The 23,606-nt window shown below is 45.8% G+C and overlaps 1 protein-coding gene across 3 annotated transcripts in view; it reads right to left on the bottom strand.

Annotated features, from left to right (window-relative positions):
• Positions 1 to 1,363: 1,363 nt before the first annotated feature.
• Positions 1,364 to 23,606, bottom strand: part of KDM4A (lysine demethylase 4A) — a 28,936-nt gene continuing 6,693 nt past the window's right edge. For 2 of the 3 annotated variants that reach the window (XM_040360914.1, XM_040360915.1), the window contains exons 4-22: positions 22,837 to 22,951; positions 20,315 to 20,511; positions 20,174 to 20,223; positions 19,760 to 19,863; positions 19,523 to 19,660; positions 18,724 to 18,902; positions 18,016 to 18,182; positions 15,008 to 15,297; positions 14,661 to 14,778; positions 14,354 to 14,535; positions 11,011 to 11,206; positions 9,343 to 9,419; positions 9,169 to 9,224; positions 7,018 to 7,126; positions 6,749 to 6,934; positions 5,589 to 5,756; positions 3,882 to 4,001; positions 2,107 to 2,199; positions 1,364 to 2,016 (exon numbers count right to left, since the gene is read on the bottom strand). In XM_040360914.1, coding sequence (XP_040216848.1) covers positions 1,876 to 2,016; positions 2,107 to 2,199; positions 3,882 to 4,001; positions 5,589 to 5,756; positions 6,749 to 6,934; positions 7,018 to 7,126; positions 9,169 to 9,224; positions 9,343 to 9,419; positions 11,011 to 11,206; positions 14,354 to 14,535; positions 14,661 to 14,778; positions 15,008 to 15,297; positions 18,016 to 18,182; positions 18,724 to 18,902; positions 19,523 to 19,660; positions 19,760 to 19,863; positions 20,174 to 20,223; positions 20,315 to 20,511; positions 22,837 to 22,951 — 2,686 coding nt within the window. In that variant the 3' untranslated portion in view covers positions 1,364 to 1,875. The remainder of the gene's footprint in view (positions 2,017 to 2,106; positions 2,200 to 3,881; positions 4,002 to 5,588; positions 5,757 to 6,748; positions 6,935 to 7,017; positions 7,127 to 9,168; positions 9,225 to 9,342; positions 9,420 to 11,010; positions 11,207 to 14,353; positions 14,536 to 14,660; positions 14,779 to 15,007; positions 15,298 to 18,015; positions 18,183 to 18,723; positions 18,903 to 19,522; positions 19,661 to 19,759; positions 19,864 to 20,173; positions 20,224 to 20,314; positions 20,512 to 22,836; positions 22,952 to 23,606) is intronic. The other variant, XM_040360916.1, reaches the window with a different exon arrangement.

Here is a 23,606-nt window from a genome sequence, read left to right as displayed (position 1 = left end):
ATTGTCTCCAGTGCGAGGGCTTTCACACTGAAGCGTTGTGCTAGCACAGGGGGGTCTCCAAACTGCGGCCCGAGGGCCAGATGTGGCCCTTTGATAGCCTTTATCCGGCCCTCTGGGCTTTATTTCTCCCACTGATATGAGGCACCATTCTTCCCACTGACTCCAACAAGGGGGCACTTTTTCTTCCACCGATAACAATGATGAGATACAATTACTCCTACTAATAGGGGCACTACTCCTTATCCTACTGATCGCAAACTATGAGACCATATTTATTCTCACCAATGCTGGGCCCGGGGCATTTTCTACCACGCTGGCCACAATCCGGCCCTCCTAAAGGCTGAAGAACAATAAACTGGCCCTTTGTTTGATAAGTTTGGAGACCCCTGTGCAGCTAGCAGGACGGTAAAAAAAACTTGAATCTTTGGAGCGGTGTGTATACCGCTGCTGCCCATTGAAATCAATGGGACAGCTTGGCTATACCGCCTGCAATGCGATGTTTGCTTCAGAAGCGCTTTGCAGGCGGTTTTAACCCTTTTCTCAGCTGCTAGTGGGGGTTAAATGTGCCCCGCTAGCGGCCGAAATGTGGCGCAAATCTTTCCATAATGTCGGAGGTAAAAACAACATCGTTTTACCGCTGGCGCTATGGGTGGCTCAGTGTCAAAGTGGTTTTAGCTGTACAATCTAGCTGTAGAAGTAGCTGTGATAAGACAGTAATAAAGTCTGCAGCACCCATTATTCAGCAGAGAGGAGCATGCATGTCTAAAAAGGGATGCTTGGGAAAAGGTTCTTTCACACCCTGAAAACTACTCCACACCCCACCGACAGCGAGGTACATGCGCTACATCACATAACTGCAAGACGAGAGGCAAAAGTTGCTTCATGGCGATATGCATTTATCCGATTTAGGATCTTAATTTCCCATATACTGCGAGTCATTCCAATGGGTTTACATACATTCCCCACTCGCTCCTGGTGGTTTGACGGAGCTTCCTCAGAAACCTCAACTTTTGAAAATACCGCATTTGATCCTCAAAGCTTATTGTTTTGTGACCCAGAATACAAAAACGGTTACTTTTATGTCATTTGTTCAAGCTGATAAAACGAAAATGGTTAGAAATAATGGAAGTTCTCACTAGTGAAGGTGGAGAACGAATGAGATATCTCAATATTAATGAGCAAAAAAGAAAAAAAACACAGACATCCCCCTTATCGATTTGGAGAGACTCGATACCAGATATAAATTTTTTTAAATCCTGAAGGTTTAACAGACGGTCAGCTGTTAGGACAAGAGGTAGACACACCCACTGGATCTTAGAACAGGACTAATAATTAAACCCTTCACTGGATTCCCCCCATTGACTCATGTTAATCTGCAGTTTATTTAATCAGCAAGAACACGTCCATTTCATACAACGCCACAAATATCAAAAGTCAACCCAGCCTTTAAATGTCCAAACTGAAGCAATTAGCGAGAGGGGGGAGAGGAAAGAAAAAGTTCCCATCAATGTCAAGTTGATTGCAAAGGCTCCTGGAGGGGGGGTTGGCTACAGAGGGTGAGGCAAGAGAGTCCATCATAGAAGGGGGATATTGGTAACACTGTTCCAAGAGTAGGTAGAGCCATGAATAACCTCTGCAAGCTCAAAAGCCAAAAAAAATAAAGTCTACAGAAAGTTGGTGCCGAGACCCGGGACAGTTCATCCAAGTTTGTCCTTTACCCATCATGCTTTGCAAAGAGATGGCAGGGCCTCAGTATCTGAAAAAGGTGGAAAGAGTCCAGTCACAGTAAAGATATAAAGGTCCCAACAGAACAAGACGGTTGGCCAGGGTTGTGCGCCGCCCCCCCCCTATGTGGAGCGGCCGAGCAGTGCAACTTCACTCCATGATGGCGCGGTACAGGGCGGGCTCAATGTAGTCCTCTCTATACCTGGAGTTGATGACTCGCTGTCTTTTCACCTCTTGCTTCACTTCCTGCTCCGTGAAGATTTCCGTGAAGCGCATGTCGGATGCCACAGACTGTCAAAAATAAAAAATTAGAGACAAGTTAAGATTACAATCATCTACTAAAAATAGAACCACGTGCTTGAATAAAGACAAACTACTTACCAGACGGGACTTTACTTTCTTTGGCAACTCTTCGTCAAGAGTGTACACATCGTCCCTCTTTGCTGGGAGCTGAGCACCATCCTCAAACTCCACCTTAAAAATAAAAAAAATAAAAGTTTATATCATACTGCAAACCAAAAATACATGAATATGTAAACCAGCAGTGTGTCAGTATCTCCACTGCAAATGACAAAAAACAAAAATGGCCCAATAGACTAGAGGACTCGCCATAAGGACTTGTGATGGATTTTTGTTGTTTGGAAGAAACCCCCGCACAAAAAAAGCAAAAGCTACCACACCCCTGTGTGTAAAAATACCGCTTTCTGCCCTCCCACTTAAAGAGGGGGGTTCACCCTAATAACATTTTTTTTTTTTCTAGCATTAAATTAGGCATAGTAGCGCGAGCTACAGTATGCCTGTATTTTTTTAGCCCCGTACTTACCGTGCAATCGTATAGATAAGATTCCGACTCCCCGCGGGGAATGGGCGTTCCTATCCAGAGGGAGCATGATTGCCGGCTATGGCGCGTCACGCTTCTCCGGAAATAGCCGAAATAGGACTTGGCGCTTCACGGCGCCTGCGCCGTGAAGAGCCGAGACCTACTCCGGCTATCTTCGGGGAGTGTGACGTGCCATAGCCGGCCGTCAATCATCTTCCCTCTGGATAGGAACGCCCATTCCCCGCGGGGAGTCGGAATCTTATCTATACGATTGCACGGTAAGTACGGGGCTAAAAAATAAATACAGGCATACTGTAGCTCGCGCTACTATGCCTAATTTAATGCTAAAATGTTGGGAATGAGGGTGAACCACCGCTTTAAGTGCTCTGTGCCTGCAGAGCTGAGTAACAGCCACACCCTCTCAGACTTGCATTTCAGAATAAAGCCTCATACCCATGATCGGGTTTTCCGACGGGACTTGTGCGATGACAGGCTTTTGTCGGAAAATACGACCGTTTGTACGCTCCATCGGACAATTGTTATTGGATTTTTCGCCAACAAATGTGTTGTCAGATTATCTGATCATGTGTACACAAGTCCTTCGGACAAAACTCCAAACACGCATGCTCGGAACTAGTGGTGCAACGGATAGTCATTGATCCAAATGGGTCACCATGTTCGGATCGGCGCACGCGATCCGTGGATTGGGCCTAGCTCCGGCCATCTTTGTACACCTGGCGGCGGCCTAGGTGAGCTCCCCTAGAGCGGCACACCGACATCACCCGCCTCAGCTGCTCGTGGATCTGCATTCTATTCTGTAGTGGCAAGACTAAGCAAGCAGACAACCGTATATACACAATTATGATCCGTGACTCCGATCTGAACCATACGTTTTTTTTATTCGTTGCATCCCCTACTCCGAAATAATGCCAACCATAACACTAGCAGAAGTTGCTCAAAGGTTGGAGCTAAAAATAAAACACACACACACACACACACACACAGGTTTGTGTTTGTTGGCCGACAATTCTTTGCCATTTGTATGCAAGACAAGTTCCTGGCCAATACCCTTCGGACAAAAGTCCTACGCTTTGTTCACAGAAAATCCAATTGTGAGTACGAGGCTTTAGACTGTCTGATCCAGTCTATTACGGAGAAGGTTGTTTGTCACTGCAGGTCTGAATGTCACTTCAAAAAATTATAATGGAAAGGAGGTTTTTTTGAAGGTCTTTCAGTCTCAAAATTTAAAATTGCTGGACAACTTTATCTGGAAAGGATGCCCCCCCCCCCCCCCCCGTACACACCCCTCCACACAGCACATTCATATACAACTCACCTGGTACATCTGAATAGTGTGCGATGCAACAAATTTTGCACCGTACACAAGGCCGTCTGTCCAGCGCACCTGAACAATATCCCCAGCGGCTGGAGGACCCAAATTAAGACAGTCACGGCTCTGCAATAAAAATAAAAAAACACATTTAATAGAGTTTTACCAAAATGTACAACTTTTCTCCAGGGCATTCCAGGCATTAGAGACCCAAAACTCAAGTATGGTTGGGTTTTGTGTAGTGTGCCCCCCCCCCCCCCCCCCCATTAAGAGGAACTGCAGTCTGCTCACATAATTTGTAACAAAAACATCTTTGCCATTCTGAAGTTTCCCTCCAACCACTTTGCACATTATATATATTTACACTGATTCTATACTTGCCAAATAGGCTACGGAAATCTCCCTCCACCGAGTCTGGCTGCAGCCATTTTAACTGTGGGCAGCTGAAGCTGCTGCCTGTTCAATTCCTGGATTTACAGACACTCCCACCACTGCTTGCCTGCAGGCATCTCCTCTCAATGAATACACATGGATCTCTGCAGTCTCCCATATCCACCCTAACCCAGCTCTACAGCTCTCCTATGACTTGTCCCACCTTCACGCTCCTGCCCCAACCCCCTGCTGGCAAACTCTTACAAGAGCGCTATGCATGACGTCATAAGCCTAGGCTAACGACCTGATAAGACAGGAGTTCTCACCCATATATCCAATATATCTAAAATGTTTCCAGCATAACCCAAATAAATAAATAAAATCAGTTTTGGGTAAAGTGACCTATTTGACCCCTTTCACACTGCCCACACCCATAGCATTAATTTCAATGGGCAAAATAGCCCATTAACAGCATTGAGTTCATAACTGCCAATGCGCTCCAAAAAAGCTGCTGGCAGGACTTTTTTTCTGACACCCTGCCCTCGACAATAGAGCAGCAGTTTAAGGGCAAGATTGCAGGCTCTATTTTTAACACCATCGCCTGCAAAACGCCCTCAGTGTGAAAAGGGTCTTAAAGCGGGAGTTCACCCATAAATTTTTTTGTCAAAGAATCCCCTTAGATGGATGCTCATTTTGTCTAGGGGAAATCGGCTAGTTTTAAAATATGAGCTGTACTTACCGTTTTCGAGATGCATCTTCTCCGTCGCTTCCGGGTATAGGTCTTCGGGAGCGGGCGTTCCTTCTTGATTGACAGTCTTCCGACGGTCCCATCCATCGCGTCACTCGTAGCCGAACGTCGGTGCGGCTCTATACTGCGCACCGACGTTCGGCTTCTTTCGTAAGATCGTGACGTGATGGATGCGACCGTCGGAAGCCTCTCGGAAGACTGTCAATCAAAATAGGAACGCCCAGTCCCGCAGCCCATACCCGGAAGCGGCGGAGAAGATGCATCTCGTAAACGGTAAGTACAGCTCATATTTTAAAACTAGCCGATTCCCCTAGACAAAACGAGCATGAAGCTAAGGGAAAAAAATTGTTATGTACGGGTGAACCCCCGCTTTAATAGATTTTACCCAAAGTTAGGTTTTATCAGACCCCCAATCTGTGCGCCAGCCACCATTCAGAGCTAAACTTCCCAAGAATACTCAGGACAGGTGGACCACCATTTTTTTTTTGAGGGACCCCACAGATACACAGGCAAGAGAGCCTAAGAAAAAAGTAAGGCGCACACACACACACACACACAGGGCAATGCTGGTTGATGTCAGAATCAGCTCTTACCACGATATCCTCTGGAAAGAGATTGTCACTGAAAGAGCCATCATCAAAATTGACCTCGTAGAAGGTTTCCTTTGTCAGCTTGACCACCTCGCTCTGATAGTAGCGGCCATTCTTGTGCTTGGCGATTACCGTCTGTCCCAATACGATGTCTCTGTCTGCATCTTTTCCCTGAGAATGAGAATGGAAGATGCTACTTTTGGCTGAACTCCACCTATAAATCCTAAAAGTACTTTCCTTGCAGTATATTAAGAGTGCACAGGAAATAGAGAATGATATTGGCCATCATTGCTGGCTTTGTTTGAAAAATGCCAATTTCTTGGCTGTCCATGAAGCACGAGAGGTGCTGAGGGAGGAGAGAGACCTGGGCACCACCACGTTTCATCAAGTTGTGATGATCAAAAAAAAAAAAAAAAAAAAGCCCATCAGATTATACTTAGCTCGAAAGCTGGTGGCCAGGTTCTGGCTCTCCTCACATGTTTCGACCAAAAAACAATGGGTGGAAGAGGTCAACTATGTCCTTATCCGGGAGCACCCAACATATCAGCATAGAAATACAGTTCGAAAATGTTATTCTGTATGGTAAACATGGTTGGAAACCCCCGGGGTTGGCACACCTGTGATTGATTTTGCATTGATTGCTACAAGTATGAAAAGCTTGTGGTTGGCAGACTCTACGATGGTTAGGTAATGCAATCTCTGCATACACCCTCCGCTTCCAGAGGGGTGAGTTCCCATATGTGCAATAGTGATTATTTGTTGGCCCTCTGTTTTGCAGTGTTAGGTCGGCAGGTTTGCGCCTGCCTGACATGGATTCTCTTGCCTTTTTTGTCGAGATATGTCATAATTTCTTTGGTGCCACAGTTTCATGCATCTTTATCTGCACAATGCTTGGTTTTCAGTTGCGACAAATGACTATCTTATGGATATGTAATGTGCGTTTTGTTTTGATGGCACAATAACTTTTTCGGAGTTAAAAAGAAAGGAGTCTATAAGCCTACATCCCTCCTTTACTATGGTGCAGGAGACGAACTGAAACCCCACTCAGGTTTCTTCATGCCCTACCGCCTATAGGGAGGGGCCTATAACCCCAAATTTTCCATGTCCCCCTTTAACACTGGAGGAAGAGATTTTTATCAACCCAAAAACGGACTCCACCTTACCTCATTCTGGGAGGGTTTGTGTCTGGAACAGGTTATAAACACCACAAAGGGCCAATCATCCGGCTGCATCATCACTCCAGCGGCCTGGGCGCAGGAGACGTGAAAGGACGTGGGGCACCTGCCGTGTGAGCACTGGACGCAGCACCCTGCCACCCTCTTTCGCCTCTTCTTGCAGAAAGCACATTTCTAAAACAAAGACGGAAGAGGTTAAAGCCTTCCCAAACAAAAACCCCACCAAGCTAAAGACCAATCAAAGCCAGCATACATACCAGCCGGAACCTCATCAAGGGGATTTTACTGATGTCTACAGGACGCCTCTCGGCAATGTTCACAAATTTCGCTTCAGCGATGGCCACTGCACACATGACATGCACCCACCTGGCAGAGAAAAGTCAAAATGATGGTTTAAACAGAATCTATAATGCAAACAGTTTGTGCAGCAAACACAATACAAGAGGGCCCCGTTTATGAGAGCTTACAATCTGAAAAAGTGTCAGGCAAAAGGATAAAAAATAAAATAGTAATAATGATGTGGGCCGAGCAGAAAAGTAAACTAAAAAAAAAGTTAGTTAAGTAAAATAGGCTTCCTTGAAGAAATTCATTTTTAGGGATTAACCAAAAGCAAAGCAAGCGATTACAGGACAGATTGGGCTAGAGAGTTCCAAAGGGTGGCAGAGGGCTCTGGAGAAGTCATGGAGGGGGTGATGGACACAGAGCAGAGAATAGTTGACGATATTTTGACTTAAGGTTGGAAATGTACCTTGGGCAGAGTTGTGGATGGCTTTAAATATCGGTAGTATCTTTCTTGCATTTTAAAATTTGTTGGATGAGCAGAAGTCAGTGAAGGAAATGGCAGCAAGGGGGTGGAAGACACCCGAGCAGAGGGATTGGCAGCGAGGGGGTGGAAGACACTGAGGGCCCCGTTCATGAGAGTTTCAATCAAAAAAAGGGTCAGGCAAGGTACACAAAATGATAATGTGGGATGAGCCAAGAAGCGAAAGTCAGTTATGCGAGACAGGCTTCCCTGAAGACATTAGTTTTTATAGATAAACAGAGCAAAGCAAGCAACTGACAGATTGGGCTACAGAGTTCCAAAGGGTGGCAGAGGTCTCTGGAGAAGTCATGGGGAGGTGAGCATGGTAGGGGGTGATGGACAGAGCAGAGAGAATAGTTTGGGCAATATTTTGGAGACAAGGTTGGAGGAGCTGTACCTTCGGCAGAGTTGTGGATGGCTTTATATATGGTTAGTCTCTTGCATTTTATTTGTTGGATGAGCAGAAGCCAGTGAAGGAAATGGCAGAGAGGTGAAGGGATTGGGAGAGATGAGCGAAGTACAGTGTTAAATTTCGGCCATTAAACATTTTAGTCGTCTAAATGAAAACCATTTTAGTCGACTAAAATGTGACAAACAATTGAGACGACTAAAACTTAAAGCGGAGCTCCACCCTAAAGTGGAACCCGTGCTGATCGGAACCCGCCCCCCCTCCGGTGTCACATTTGACACCTTTCAGGGGGGAGGGGGGGTGCAGATACCTGTCTAAAGACAGGTATTTGCACCCACTTCCGGCCACAGTCTGCGGGCAAAAGACGGGTTTTTCCCCGACTTCCCGTCTGTCCCCCGTTGTGTGCTGGGAATACTCGGCTCCCAGCACACAGCGTGTCAGCCAATCGGCGGGCGCAGCGCGACTGGCGCATGCGCCGTAGGGAACGGGTAGTGAAGCCGGAGCGCTTTACTTCCTGGTTCCCTCACTGAGGATGGCGGGGGGAGCAGCAGAGAGACGAGCGATCGCTCATCCTCTGCTGCGGACGGCGCTGGACTCCAGGACAGGCAAGTGTCCTAATATTAAAAGTCAGCAGCTGCAGTATTTGTAGCTGCTGGCTTTTATTTTTTTTTAATGGCACATCCGCTTTAAATGTCATTTAAGTCAAAAGACTAAGACTAAAATGAAATTGAAATATTACTTCAAAATTAACACTGGTCTGTAGTGCATGCTCATACCTCAATACCATAAATATTAGATTTTTTCACTCCAGCAGTATAAGAGTTTGGAAATTGCAGAGAAATGTTAACTAATGCATTACCATTTAATTACACCCATTCGATTTTAAACTAAAAAAAAAAACTAATTGCAGAAGACTAAAGTGGGACTAAAACTAAAAAGCCATTTTAGTCCCAAGACTAGATCGAAATTTGCTGCCAAAACTGGCGGAGGACACTGAGCAGCTGGTAAACAAGGAGTCTGGCAGAAGCATTCACTATAGACTGAAGGGGACAGGGAATTGAGGGCGATAGCTTGTGCAGAGGAAGGTTAACAGTGAGAAAGTTGAACGTTGCAATATTTACGATAAAAAAAAAAAAAAAAAAGGCAAGGGGGAAAAGAAAGTTGAATGACAAGATTCTTAATTTCCAAACTACATACCGGTTATCGTTGGCTTTCTGTAACGCTCCACCTCTAAGAGTACACAGGCAGCAGTCCTAGGAGAAGAGCAGACAGTGATTTATGGTAAGACACCCAATAAACAGGATTACAGTAAGAAAGAAAAAAAAAAAAAAAAAAAGTGTAGTTTGATTGGAGGGGTGTGCTGCGTCCTACCTGCGTCATGGCATCCTCCTCACAGCGAGAACACATCCAGCCCTCCACGGCTTTATCTTTGGACACTCCATAACAACCTGCAGAGAAAAAGTAAGAGATAAGAACAAGGACAAAATGAGAGATATATATATATATATATATATATATATATATATATAAATAAAAAAAAGGGGGGGCTCTGTGCAATTACCCCCCCCATCCACTTTTCAATCATGTGACCCTGCTGCAGACAGACCTCACATCTGGAAAGGGGTTCAAGCTTTCCAATTTCTATAGAAAGACTTTATTTCAGTCTGTTGAGGTTGAAGACTTCTCCACCTTTGTCTGATAAAATGTCAGTAGGACCGGGAGTGACCAGAAATCTCTAGAATGGAGAGACTGCCACGCTCCATAGACTTGCACAGTGGGACCTAGGCCCCCCACTGCATTTGATTGACAGCAGCAAGAGCCAACGGATCCTGCCGTTTCATGCGATCGCCTCAGATCAACGGGGCTCTGAAAGGTCAATTTCTGCACAGTCAGTGGAGACTAACCTTTCATCCGCCTGCTCAGTGGGGGATCAACAAATCGATCTCATGCTGAGCGGATCCACCCCATGTGAAAGGAGCCCAAGGCCCCTTTGACGCTGGGGCGGTAAAGCGGTACTTTACCATCAATTTCGCAGTGCTATTCGGCTGCCAGTGGGGCAATTTTAACCCCCACTAGCGGACGAGAAAAGGTTAAAACCACCCGCAAAGTGCCTTGCTGGTGGTATAGCCATGGTGCCCATTCGTTTCAATGGGCAGGAGGGGTATACACACAGCTCCAAAGATGCCGTTAGCAGGACTTTTACCCGTCCTGCCAGAGGACCGCTCCAGTGTGAAAGCCCTTGGGGCTTGGCTTTTTCAGGGCACCATTTTTGGTGTTATAGCACATCCGTGTGAAAAGGGGTCTTACTCTTTACACAGGGGAGGGGGGGGGGGGGGGCACAGGGAGATTGAACACATTAATGCAAACGATCCATTAAGGTAAAGACTTTAAGTTTAGTAATAACACCAAGTCAGATGTTCCTCATAGCGGTGTGCATACTTTATTTTAGTTGTCCTCCGTATGAGAACATTGTATTTTTTTTTTTTTTCTTCAAGTGATTTTAATTTCCTAAACAAGATGTCTTCCTGAAAAACATTGGTCAGAATTCAAGTCCATTTCTAGTGGAGTGATCCCCAAACTGCAGTCCTTTGAGCGCAATCCCTCACGACACCAACAAGACCCTCTTATTGATTCCAACTGAGGCACCATTTCAGCAATCTATACCAGCACTACTTCTCCCATTGACTGCAATTGGGCATCATTTCTCCCACCAACACATTGCTCTTGGCAACTCCAAACAGAACACTACTCCTCCCACTAACCACAGGGAAAAAGGAAATGGTGTACTCCCTCGGACCAGTTTCATCTCCACCAAAAAAAAAAAAGTCTCAAGAACAGTGGAGAGGTGCTTTGGATTGGACAGTCCAAAAGGACCACGGATCTAGTTTTTAAACCTCTTGATACATAACTGACCAAGTTTTAGTCTCAGGCCCTTGCCTTGACCTTACAAGCCTGCCCCCTGGGTCCAGAAGTCAGGTGCAGATCCTGCCATTCACTCCCCGTGTCCGAGCTCTGCCTTCATATACAGTCAGCACTTACTTGCATGCACACAAACGTTGCACTTTCTGCAGGAGATCAGTAGGCTGGTTCCATCCTCTTCCAGGTACGGAGCCGACAGGTTCAAGTCGGTGTTGCAGCTGGTGGTTGTGAAGCACATTTCAGGGATAAGTGGCTTTGTTTTCAGCTGGAAAGCTACAGGGGTCGTGTCAGTCGTGCTTGGAGCTTCACAATTCGACTTGAGGGGGAGCGTGAAAAAATAAAAAATAAAAAGGCAAAAAGTGAATATTTGGCAAAAAAATGAAACGCATATTTCATGCTACATTTACCAAGACCTGTCGGAACAACCCAGCACATATGGAATCCTAATCTTTAGGGTTACATGCACACAAGTGAATGATTAAAACACTATTGTCCCACAGAAAGCTTAGTAAAGACACACATTTAGGTTCAGGAGTTGTGTAAGGTCCAAGCTATATACAATGCAAGAACTAGCAGAGGCGGCCTCAGATCTTATGCCATGGTCTATGTATACTCATAAGAAGCAAACAGAGGGCTCACGTTTAGTAAGGGTGACGGCCTGCCATTGATTATCACAGGATCACTGCCACTGTTGTAAGAAGAGGTCATTCACCCGACATCCCTTTTGATATATAAAACACACTACTACTCAAAAAGTTGAAACTTGGTGCAGGACATTGTAGGGGATGCCTGGAATATGATCTCAGGCACTGTGCAGTATACTACTTTTTGTACAGTTGATATATTCGTCAGGCAACGCACCAACACCTTAGCAGCCATGGTGCTGGGTGCTCAGTGTGCCCCTGTGTCTTTAAAGGAGGGGTGGCCTCCCTCCAGCCCATCTGCCCTCTATCCATCAGAATGCATGCGCTTCCACTGTCTTAAAAGTCAGAGGTAGGGACTACAGGTAACAGAGGGCCTTGAGCTTACACATTTATTTGCAAACTAAACCCCTGTTTAAACACAGTTAGGCTGGATTCACACCTATGTAGTTTTAGCGCTTTTTGCATATATTCCCTACAGTCCATTTCTGTAGTGCAAATAGCACCAAGACTGCATAGGTGCGAATCCAGCCTTAAGACAGGTTAATTTGGCTGGTTGGCAAGTAGAGCTTGGATTTTTCCTTGGCCGTTTACATATGTTGCCCTCCAATGCTCCTTGCTGCAAAGGCCAGTGGCTAACTTTTTGACCTCAATAACTATGCAGATTTGAGGGAAAGGAGTAAAAGCAACCAACAAAAAAACGGCAGCAAAGAGCTATGACTAGGCAGCGCACAACACAATTAAAAGCGTTGGGGGGAAAAAAGTAAAGGCATATGTGCCAGTATGCATCACATACTAGCACATTATGTGATACTTATCTGCAAATGAAGTCTGTGTCATTCCTACTGCAGGCTGTATCCATATTGCCGCAATCTAAGTCTGTGCGACTGGCCAGAGCCACGTGACATCACTCATGCGCTCCTGAAGAAACGGCACAGGCAGCTGTTCCTTCAGAGTGCATGTGCCGACGACATTGGCGCAGTATAAAATATCTCCTAACCCAGGGGTTGACAAATTTGCTTGGAATCTAGGAGCCAGCTAAAAAAGTTAGGAGCCAGAAAGCGCGCCCGTCCCGACGAGCTTGCGCGCAGAAGCGAACACATACGTGAGCAGCGCCCGCATATGTAAACGGTGTTCAAACCACACATGTGAGGTATTCACCGCGATTGGTAGAGCGAGAGCAATAATTCTAGCCCTAGACCTCCTCTGTAACTCAAAACATGCAACCTGTAGAATTTTTTAAACGTCGCCTATGGAGTTTTTAAAGGGTAAAAGTTTGTCGCCATTCCACAAGCGGACGTAATTTTGAAGCGTGACATGTTGGGTATTTACTCAGCGTAACATTATCTTTCACAATATAAAAAAAAAAAAAAAAAAAAAAAAAAGGGGGATAACTTTACTGTTGTCTTATTTTTTAATTAAAAAAAGTGTAATTTTTTCCCCAAAAAAGTGCGCTTGTAAGACCGCTGCGCAAATACGGCATGACAAAGTATTGCAACGATCGCCATTTTATTCTCTAGGGTGTTAGGATAAAAATTATATATATATATATATATATATATATATATATATATATATATATATATATATATAATGTTTGGGGGTTCTAATTAGAGGGAAGAAGATGGCAGTGAAAAAAGACATTAGAATTGCTGTTTAACTTGTAATACCAACGGCTCACCACCAGATGGCGCCAGCTCACAAAAAAATAAAAAAAAGTGAAATCAACCGGCAGTGAGCTAGAGATCTATATATCCATCTCCAAAAAAAACGGGGGGGTTGGTGATCTGGTTTTAGAGCAGTGGTTCTCAACCCTCTAGTGCCGTAACCCCTTGATAAAATTTCCCAAGTTGTGTGGACCCCTAACAGTAGTAGTTGGGATGAGTGGCAATGCTGGGGGGAGTTCTGATCGGCTAATTTAATTGCTCTTGATCAAGGTCATCTGCCTAAGAACTGTAGTGGGGACTTTTAATGGCAACTCTAATCACAGGTATTGTTACTCACCATGTCTCCAGCTTTGTGGTGTCTCACAGCAGTGACACCTATGCCAAAATCAGGAGGTGGGGTCTCCTCCAGCCCCTCCCACTTCACATTCCTCACCAGTCAGCTGACCTCTAGTCTCTGCCCCCCACCCATGTCGGGAACTAAATGGGCGGCTGTGAAGAGGCCGAGTAGCAGCCGCGCTGGAAGAGTGGTGTGGGCTTTAGGAACATTCCAGGATTCAGTGACAACTGGCAAATCATCATTTGACCCGAGGGTGTCCCGACCCCCAGGTTGAGAACCACCGTTTTAGAGAGTTATATTTTTTGGATTAAACTCCGCTTTAATGTGAATTTAAAATTGCAACATGCCAGTTGTGGGCGGGGCCCGGACCTTGCAAGCCATTATCGTTAGCGAGTCTTTGTTGACCCCTATTCATTTTTAGTTTTGCAGAAATACACTACAGTCCATGTAACACAATGACTTTTTTGGTTCCATAGGACTTCAAATGGATAAGAAAGTATTCACAATTGAAAAATGCACCTACAAATATGCAAACCGCTGCAACCTGCAGAGATGTGAATCAGGCCCAAGTTTCCAATTAGACACAGCTGCCTGACAAACAGCCGTCGGCAAAACACAAAAAACAGGATTTTCCGCCACACTTTACTTGGCAATCACGATTTACACAGCTTGAATCTGCTCTACAGTGAAGCGCCGACGCCGTGTCCCATCAAAAACTATTGTTTTTACAAACCCAGTCTTGATTCCCTGGAATTCCCCCCCTCTTTCCAAGCGTCCGTTCTGTGCGGCAGCCACAATGGTCTCTGGGAGGAGCTCACCTGATAATATGTCCTGAAGAGCAGACACACGGAGCAGTGCGGAGGGACCCGAGACAAGGCCAGGTTGTATTCGCTCTCCAACTGGAAGGCCTGAGGTTTGTTCTGCCACAGCTGGCTCAGGGGTTTGGCCCAGGGCTCCATCTCTTCAAACTCATCATCCTTCAGAGTCTGTTCAGGCTGGTCTGTAGGACAGGAAGACAGAAATAAGAGTCCAAGTGTCACACATACAGTATTCATTTTATTTTGGAGGCTGTAGTGTGTTAGATTTGGTTTAACAACCATGTGAATTATTTAGTAAGGCACCTACCATCTTCACTGCCGCTCTCCTTCATCACCAACGGGTGGTAACGGGGGAGTTTGCAGAGGGGCTGTCTTCTGCTTTTGGCATTCTGGTGCTCCTGCATGTTCCTGTGCTTCTCAGCAACCTGCAAAAGAAAATGGGTTTTTACTTACTAAAGTCTGTTTTATTCTCTTTTTTTTTTTTAAACGCATGTTATACTCGCACAAATGCTCGGTATCGGTCCCGATACTAGTATCGGTACAACTCTAATAACAATGGTATTCCACTTCAAAGAGCCGCCGTATAATGACGGCGGGCGGTCCATAGTGGTTAAAGCTTAGCGAGTTACATCTACCACCACAGCTGACTCTTACCTCTTTCAGTTCATGTTCGGTGAAGCTGCCCATGGAGCTGGTTTTCTTCTGCTCTGCAGATTTGCCTTTGGAATAGCTGTGTGCACCGCTCTTCTTCCTAGACATAGATCTCTGCTGGGAGTCAGAATCCGTGTCCGACGAGGCCGCACTGTCCGCGGAGCTGTCCTGCGATGAAGAGGAGCTGTCTGCACTGGAGGACGGGCTGGCCGGGTTGGAGTATGGAGTGTAATTTTCTGGCATGCCATAATTTTCTACATTTTTCAAAGTTTCATATTGTTGTCCAGAAGACCCTGAAATATGAAGGCAGAGTGATATTAAAAAGGAAAAGCAAGCAACTCATTCCCCAGTCTTCACACTGGGGAAGAATATCTGTGTGTGCGTACGTGGTGGGGTGCAATATCCTTCACTACAAAAAGGTATAGGGCTAACTTTCAACTAGGGTTGTCCCGATACCATTTTTTTAGGACCGAGTACAAGTACCGATATTTTTTCATGTACTCGCCGATACCGAATACCGATACTTTTTTTTAAATGTGTCCCAAATGCAGCCATGTCGCCCCCACATAATGCAGCCATGTCGCCCCCACATAATGCAGCCATGTCGCCCCCACATAATGCAGCCATGTCGCCCCCACATAATGCAGCCATGTCGCCCCACCATATATCCAGCCATGTCGCCCCACCATATATCCAGCCATGTCGCCCCACCATATATCCAGCCATGTCGCCCCACCATATATCCAGCCATGTCGCCCCACCATATATCCAGCCATGTCGCCCCACCATATATCCAGCCATGTCGCCCCACCATATATCCAGCCATGTCGCCCCACCATATATCCAGCCATGTCGCCCCACCATATATCCAGCCATGTCGCCCATAGCGGATGATGCCGCCACTGCAATCAGCGTGCAGGGAACATTGCAGCTTTCGTTTGATCATCCGTCCAATCCCGCGCAAGGGGGAGTGTCTATACGTGGCACGGCGGGGATACAGCTATTCAAACGAAAGCTGTAATGTTCCCTGCACGCTGATTAACGCGGCGGGGCAAGTATTCTATTCAGGTATCGGGGGCATTTACTCCCGCAAATATCGGGAACCGATAGCGAGTATCGGGACAACCCTACTTTCAACCAGTGTTCCTGAAGAGGTGGTTAGAGGTTTCATAACCAGTAGCAGATTGATTTCCCAACTAAACACCCCACCAATATTGGGGGACAGACAGACACACACACACACACTATATCTATATCTATATATATACACACACATATACATATATACACACATATACATATATACACACATATACACACACACACACACACACACGGTTATTAGAACTGGCCAACACTTGGAAGTTTAAAGAGGGCGACAAAAGCTTGAATGTCCAAAAAGACACAAAGAGGTCATCTACATAAAACTGAAACCACCATCTCTAAACAGGGATGGGGGAACCTTCAACATAGAATGCCGTTTTACCATCTCTACCCCCACAATTTGACAATTCACACCTCCAGTATTTCAAATCAAAGAATCGACACCTATGCAAGCTTCAAGAAACCAAAAGATGGGATGATGCAGCTAGCTTATCAAAGGAGGTGTGAAAATGCATTGTTCTAGCATCTGCCTTGCTACATTCCAGTGATTGGGTTAAGGTGTCTGGGACAACTGAATACACATGTTGGGGTATCTGACACTCATTGGAACAGAGTTTGCGTAGATAAGATACTAAATATATCTTGAACACTACAGAATAATTATAGTTGAAGAGGACCAACCACCACTAGATATACTATGACCTGGAACAATGAGCATCTTCAGACAGGGGCAGATTCTCTCCCCCACCACTCACATCCAATGGTAGAGATCACCGACTACCAATGCATGCAGACACTACAACAACAACTGCGCAAGGGGGCACTTTAACCACCAATTTAAATGAACTTCTCCATGGACCACCAATATCAAGGGCTCTTATCCTACAGACCAGTGTTAGACATTTTCCCATAAATCACCACTGGAATTATTTTTTTTTTTTTAAAACGAACTTCCAAAAGTAAGCAGGCATTTCACTCCTAACCCCCAGTATTAAGTCTCACACACGTTCGGACTTCCATCGGACTTTTCCGTGGATTTTGCTCCGAAGGGCGTTGTCTGTGAACTTTGTTGGCTGTAAAAGTCCTACTGTGTGTATGTGTATGCATACCAAACACAAACGTAGCGGCGCAATGGACGTACTATGTGGTTTTTCTGCCTTTTACTGCCACAAACTTCTGCCATTGTTGTCTGATCTTTAGCATTGGTTCAGAGCATGCATGTTTGTACGATCGGATTAGCCGACGTGGGACATTTGTTGCCGGAAAGTTGTCCGTTCTCACAGCGAACATATGTCCGATGGAGCGTACACACGGTGACGGTTGTATTGTCTGCTAAAACAGGTCTGTTGTCAAATAAGTCTGATCGTGTGTACGTTCTTTAAGAAGCAATAAAGGTCTGTTCATTACAACTTTTTTGGAGTACAGAACAGGAGAATGTTCTGCTGTTAAAGCCGATTGTAAGGTCCTATTTTACCCATCTTGCTTCTTTGGGGGGTATTGGATAGAAGATCCTGGACTGCCGCACTCCTTAAAACGATGTCTTTAATTGTACAAATGAAATCCAAAAAACAACCAAAAACGATGCAGTCAAAAAGAAGTGAACAGGAAAAAGGTGGCCGACATGTTTACATCATGTGATGCTTACTCATAGCTGTGACTGCATCGTTTTGTTTTTTTGGATTTAATTTGTACAATAAAGACATTGTTTTAAGGAGTGCGGCAGTCCAGGATCTTCTATCCAATGCACCTGTGCATAGCCAGCACCCTTTTGGTTTAGCGGGACTGAAGCAAAGTCAAGGAATCAGCAGTTTTTAGAGCGGTATCATCTCACTTCAATTACCTTTGGGGGGTAGGCATGGTACACCCATAGATTTCCCCCCTGTTATAGTCTAGCTGCTGACCCATACCTGGTTCTGTGTCCTCCGGGCTGCACTCCTCCTCCTTGACTTCGTTCACACAGGTGGTCTCCATTTCACACGGCACCTCCTTGAAGTCCTCCTCATTTTGGTTCAACTCTTCTGGGACCTCCAAACACACCCGGTGCCGCTTGGTTCCGATGCGGTGTTTGGTCACACTGATAAAAGAACCAAAAAAAATAAACCCAATACATTACAGGAGGCGCAAAGTATGAACTATGCCCACTGTAGCATTACAGTAAAACCTTGATTTGTGAGCAGAATTCATTCCAGAAACATGCTTGAAATCCAAAGCACTTGTATATCAAAAGCATTTTATTTATTTTTTTACCAGGGTATAAAAGAGAAGAGAGGCACCTCTAATTGTAGCAATAAGTTGCTAAATGTTGAACCTTCATTAAATTTAACCATATTGCTACACTTTGAGGCTCTTTTTTTATGCTCAGTTGTGACATGACGACTCATATCAAGACATCACTTGTATATCAAGTCAAAATGTATTAAAACACTTTGCTTGTCTTGCAAAACACTCTTAAACCAAGTTACTCTCAAACCAAGGTTTTACTGTAATCACTCACATACAGGCTAAAAGATTTAAATAAAAAAAGCCTTCAGCCTGATGGTGGTAGAGTACCCCTGTTTAATACTGTAATTGTCATACAATACCACACACACACACACCTTTGAGGGGTCACTGACCTTTTCTTTTGTTCAGATTCATTATGTTCATCCACAAACTCTGCTGCTTCCGGGGTGGGCTGGGTGTGGTCGATAGCCGTGAAGTCTTTTCCCACTTTCCACTGTTTGTAACGCTCGGGCTGGAACTTGCGCACAAACACATCCATTGAGATCTTCACCATGTCTTTTCTACAGGAACACTGGACACAAAAGTTCAGAATTTATATAAAGTTTTCTCAAGAATGAAAAAAAAAAAAAAAAAGTTTGGGTTTAAGTGATTGGGTGTACCATATGCTGGTGGGAGCAAAAAAAAAAAAAAAATAGGATTTTTGTACTCACCGTACAATCCATTTCTCTGAGTTGATAGACGGACACAGCCTTCATTGACATTAGGGTTATGCTTCTTCCTACCACTCCTGGTAGGAAGAAGCATAACCCTAATGTCAATGAAGGCTGTGTCCGTCTATGAACGGAAGAGAAATAGGATTTCCTTCCGTCCAAAAAATAATTGGATCAGTGCGCAGGCGGACGATTACGGGTGTCAGCGGATAATCATCCGCTGACACCCGCTATCACATAGGGACCAATGTATGTCCCGTTTTCATCCGCAAACGGATGGATGAAAATGCGGACATACGGTCCGCACATGTGAAAGGGCCCTATGTGTGCATGGAAACATAGGAGAACATGGAGTTTGACTGTAGATAAATTGTCTACTGTCAAAAACAGCTGGTGTAAAAACGTCCAGTGTGCATGAGGCCTAAAAATAAACTCCTTTAGAATTCGGAAACAAACTTTCAGCCAATTCACATCCACTCACCAGAACAGCTTGCTTCCCGTACTCGATCCATCGCAATGTAGCGAAGTTGGTGGACTCGGCACAGTTGAAGCCGTGATTGAAGCCAGCATGGTAGCCGTATGGAAAGGTGACCATGAACTCGCCAGCTTCCTGAGTGACCTGCAAGAACCACACATATATAAAGAACACTGCTTATTGCTTCAAAATGTACCCAGAGGAGAATTACCACTGACAACAACATTTGCCTTTTCTTCTCACCTTATCGAAGGGGATGCCGTACTTCTTCAGGATGAAGGGCGAGATGACCGTCATCTTGTGACGGAGAAATGCTTCGCAGCTTTGAGCGCTGCCAGGGAAGAAGCCTGTTCAACAAAATACACAAAACCGCCATCAGATATGAAAGAACCCGAATCTGTCTTCTGCTCTGTGCGTTTAAAAAAGGACCCCCAATACCTGTAGGGTGCAACACTTGGGGGTAGAATTTCCCTTGACAAGTATTCTGTCTTTTAAGTAGCGATTCACCCAGGAGAGCCAACCTGCCACAGTAAAACTGCAGCGGCTGGTCTTAAGGGGTTAGTCAATGCAAATTGTCTTTAACCACTTTAATGTAGTGTTGGGCTTAGCCAACCTCAACATTACAAGCCCCCCCCCCAGACTGGTCACGTGACTCACCTTTGGCCAATCTCTCCAGTCTCTTGCCATGCTCAGGTGGAATGGCGTACCTATAAAAACACAAAGGAATTAAAATCTGAACAAAATGATCATCCTTTGACAATTCAGCTGCGAGGAACATCCAGGACAGGCTGCACTCACCATGATTTGGGCTCCCCGAAGTGCAGGTAGTTGATGCTGTACAGGTCCATGTCTTCAGTGTGCCAGGCAAAGGACGTCTTCCACATGCCAAAGTACAAGTATGGGGTGTTCACACCCTCTATGGTGATGCCGCTCTCCCTCTCCACAACGTCCAGGATGGTGTTCAGTTTGCCGATGTTCCAATCATCCACATGCTGCTGACAAGCAGAGAGCCGTGAGGAGGGGGCAGAATACAGATTACAGGGATGAACGTCTACTACTTCCAGAGAAGAGTCATAAGAATACAAAGTGACACTCAGACAGTTCTGCTTCAAATGCTGCTTAATGCAATTAAACATACCTCCTAGGACAGGGGTGCCCAACCAGTGGCCCGGGGACCACATGTGGCCCGCAGAGCCATCTGATGTGGCCCGCAACCCCCTGCTCTGGGATTGCCTACCCACCATGCCAGAGCATCATTGTTGTGAATGAAGCCAGTGGTAGAGAAAGCAAGCAGCTGCAGAGCCACATAAGCCAATGCTTCCTGTATAGCACCGTCCCCTGTCATAGGCGGAGTGATACCAAATGCATATATGGACATATGTTCTGCAGGGGTTACTGGGCTGCTTTCAAACTGATCCGCAGGTGTAGTGCAGTGCACCTGCACTGAGCCATAGACTTCTGGCTTTACATGGCGGGTTTGTGCACTTTCAGAACGTGCACCATGCGTGCAGGATGATAGAATTCTATGTACAGCTCACCTGCAGGAAAGCCACAGGTGCACTGCGCTGCATCCATGGTGTGGGTAGATTGCAGACCAGTGTAAAAGTAGTCTTAGGCCCCCATTAACATAATCTGTCTGACCCAATCGGACCCTCCATTCACCTCTATGGAGCGGCAGATGTAAACAGACTTGTGTCCATTTACACCTGTCCACTTCCAATCTGAGCTGATAAAAAACAAACACACACACACAGATCCTTTCCCTTCCATTTGATCAGATGAGAGGGCCCATAGAGTGGAGTGGGCAGTGTCTGTGTCCGCTTTGCATACGCAGAGTGGACGCAGACCTGTCATCTGCTCATTGTGGCCCGCGACTAGTTACCAAGTCGCTTAAGTGGCCCTCGCTCTTCAAAAGGTTGGGCACCCTTGTCCTAGGACCTGGTCTGAGGACAGAATGGCCACTTGCTGAGCTGGCAAAATCCACACAGTGTCAACCTTCATGTCTAATATACAGTGCACCTGGAAGAGTATTCACTGCGCTTCTATTTTTTCACATTTTGATAAGGTGGAGCCGTAGCCTAGAGCCCATGTTCAGTAATCCCGCCAACGTCCCAGCATGCAGGAAGCTTTTGTGATCTCTTTGCGCAGACAACTTGTACTGCAGCTGCTCAGGCTTGTGACAAGTTTGCTTTCTGCTACAGCCCGCCGAGGTAAGGGGGGCGGGGCCGGCGCGCAGGCTACCAGCAGCGTGGCTGAAGGATTCATTTCTCGTGCTGCTGTAGGTGGAGCGGGGTTTTAGCGCGGCAGCCGAAAATCGGCCGATTTTTTTACAATAATCGGCCGATGCCGATTTCTTAAAAACGGCCAAATATCGGCCGATATATCGGCCGACCGATATATCGGTCGACCTCTAAGCACGACCTGGGCGGTGTGAGATGAGGATTGGGAGGAGGCACTCACTACATGTAAAATATGTGTGCCCTAAGCCCTCTGACCACCTCATCTCTACATCCTCTATCGGTTGTACCCGACGCCCCATCACCTCTCCAAGTACCAGTCGGGGGCAAAGCCCCAAATTTCCTAGATGGGAAAACACCAAAAAGGCTCCTTCTACCACCTACTATGGACCTGCCCGTCCATTCAAGGGTACTGGACACAGGTAGTCTAGTTCCTCCATGATCGCATGGGCTCTCCAACGACCCTATGCCCCCTTCAATGTGTATTGGGGCTTCTCTCTCAGGGCAAAAAAAATAAATACTATTTTTTGCAAGAAACACTATCCTTAGCCAGAATGCAAGTTGCCAGGACATGGATGAGAGACCCCCCCCAATATACAGCAATGGATCAGCGCCATCAACACTACCCTCCCTTACAAAAAAATAAATAAAAATCTTCACTGCGGCTGCCCAAACAAATACCACAAATTCTGTGATCGGTGGCTGAAAGATGCCTCTACTTGCAACACAAAAGAATGAATCCTACCCTACTTAAAACACCGGTGCAACGTATGCCTCCCTCCCCTCTCCCTGTGGGCTCTCAAGGCCACGTCACTCAACAATGTACAACGTGATAGAACCATTACTGAAAATTGATAAATCTTTAAGTATGGTCAACACGATTACCCTGTCGCACTGTCAAAATATTTTCCATGCTCAATAAAAAAAAAAAAACTTTGTTTTAAGCAAAAGATAAAAAATAAAATGAGAACACTCAAGTCACAGGATTTACCAAACTGATACATGAGGAATCTTTTCAAATGCTCAAAACAAGACCCCCCCCCCTCAGCTTTGTTAAACTCTTTAAAAATCTGCCATTGATACCTTATCATAGAGAGTCCCGTTCACGTCTGCACCGTAAATTGGAGCGTTGAAAGTCAGATTCTTCCAGTATTTGCGTTCCAGGTCTTCGAAGTCAGCGTAGCGAGGTGTGCAAAACCTGCACAAGGGGGGAAAACACAAATGAACAATGTTTAAAATATTTTCTCTACAATACTGGGGAGATTCAACCTCAAAATTGAGAGTTCCCCCCTTCTAATTTTAATGAGTGGCCACGTGTCTGCCGCAAAAAGTTTTCTCCCTATTGTGGGGTCACCAGTACGGCATTTGTAAGATGAAATCATATCCCTCTCAAGCGTCTCTTCACCAGAGAGAATAAGTTCAGTGCTCACCACCTTTCCTCATAACTACCGTATTTATTGCCGTATACCGCGCACTTTTCCCCCCCTTAAAATAAGAAAATCGTGGGTGCGCGATATACGCCGATCCCCGCGCTGTGTTTGAATGCTATCGCCGACGTATACCGAGCGCAGTACACTTGGCCAGGCTCGGCTCCCCTCGCGGTCACGCACAGGGCGTGACCGCGAGGGGAGCCGAGCCTGGCCAAGTGTTCTGCGCTCGGTATATGTCAGCGGCGTTCAAACACAGCGCGGGAAGCGGGGATCGACTCAAACAGCGCGGGAGAACACCACCAGGGCCGCAGACGGACACCGGGCAAGACACTGACGAGGGGCATTCAAACCGAGTATTTTATTTTTTCCCTGAAATTTCCCTTCCAGGTTGGGGGTGCGCGATATACGCCGGGCGCATTATAT

The sequence above is a fragment of the Rana temporaria genome, chromosome 7 (assembly GCF_905171775.1).
Source record: "Rana temporaria chromosome 7, aRanTem1.1, whole genome shotgun sequence".
In the NCBI taxonomy this organism is placed as follows: Eukaryota; Metazoa; Chordata; class Amphibia; order Anura; family Ranidae; genus Rana; species Rana temporaria.
Note: the sequence above shows the minus strand (reverse complement) of the source record. Positions and strands in the feature narration are given on the sequence as shown.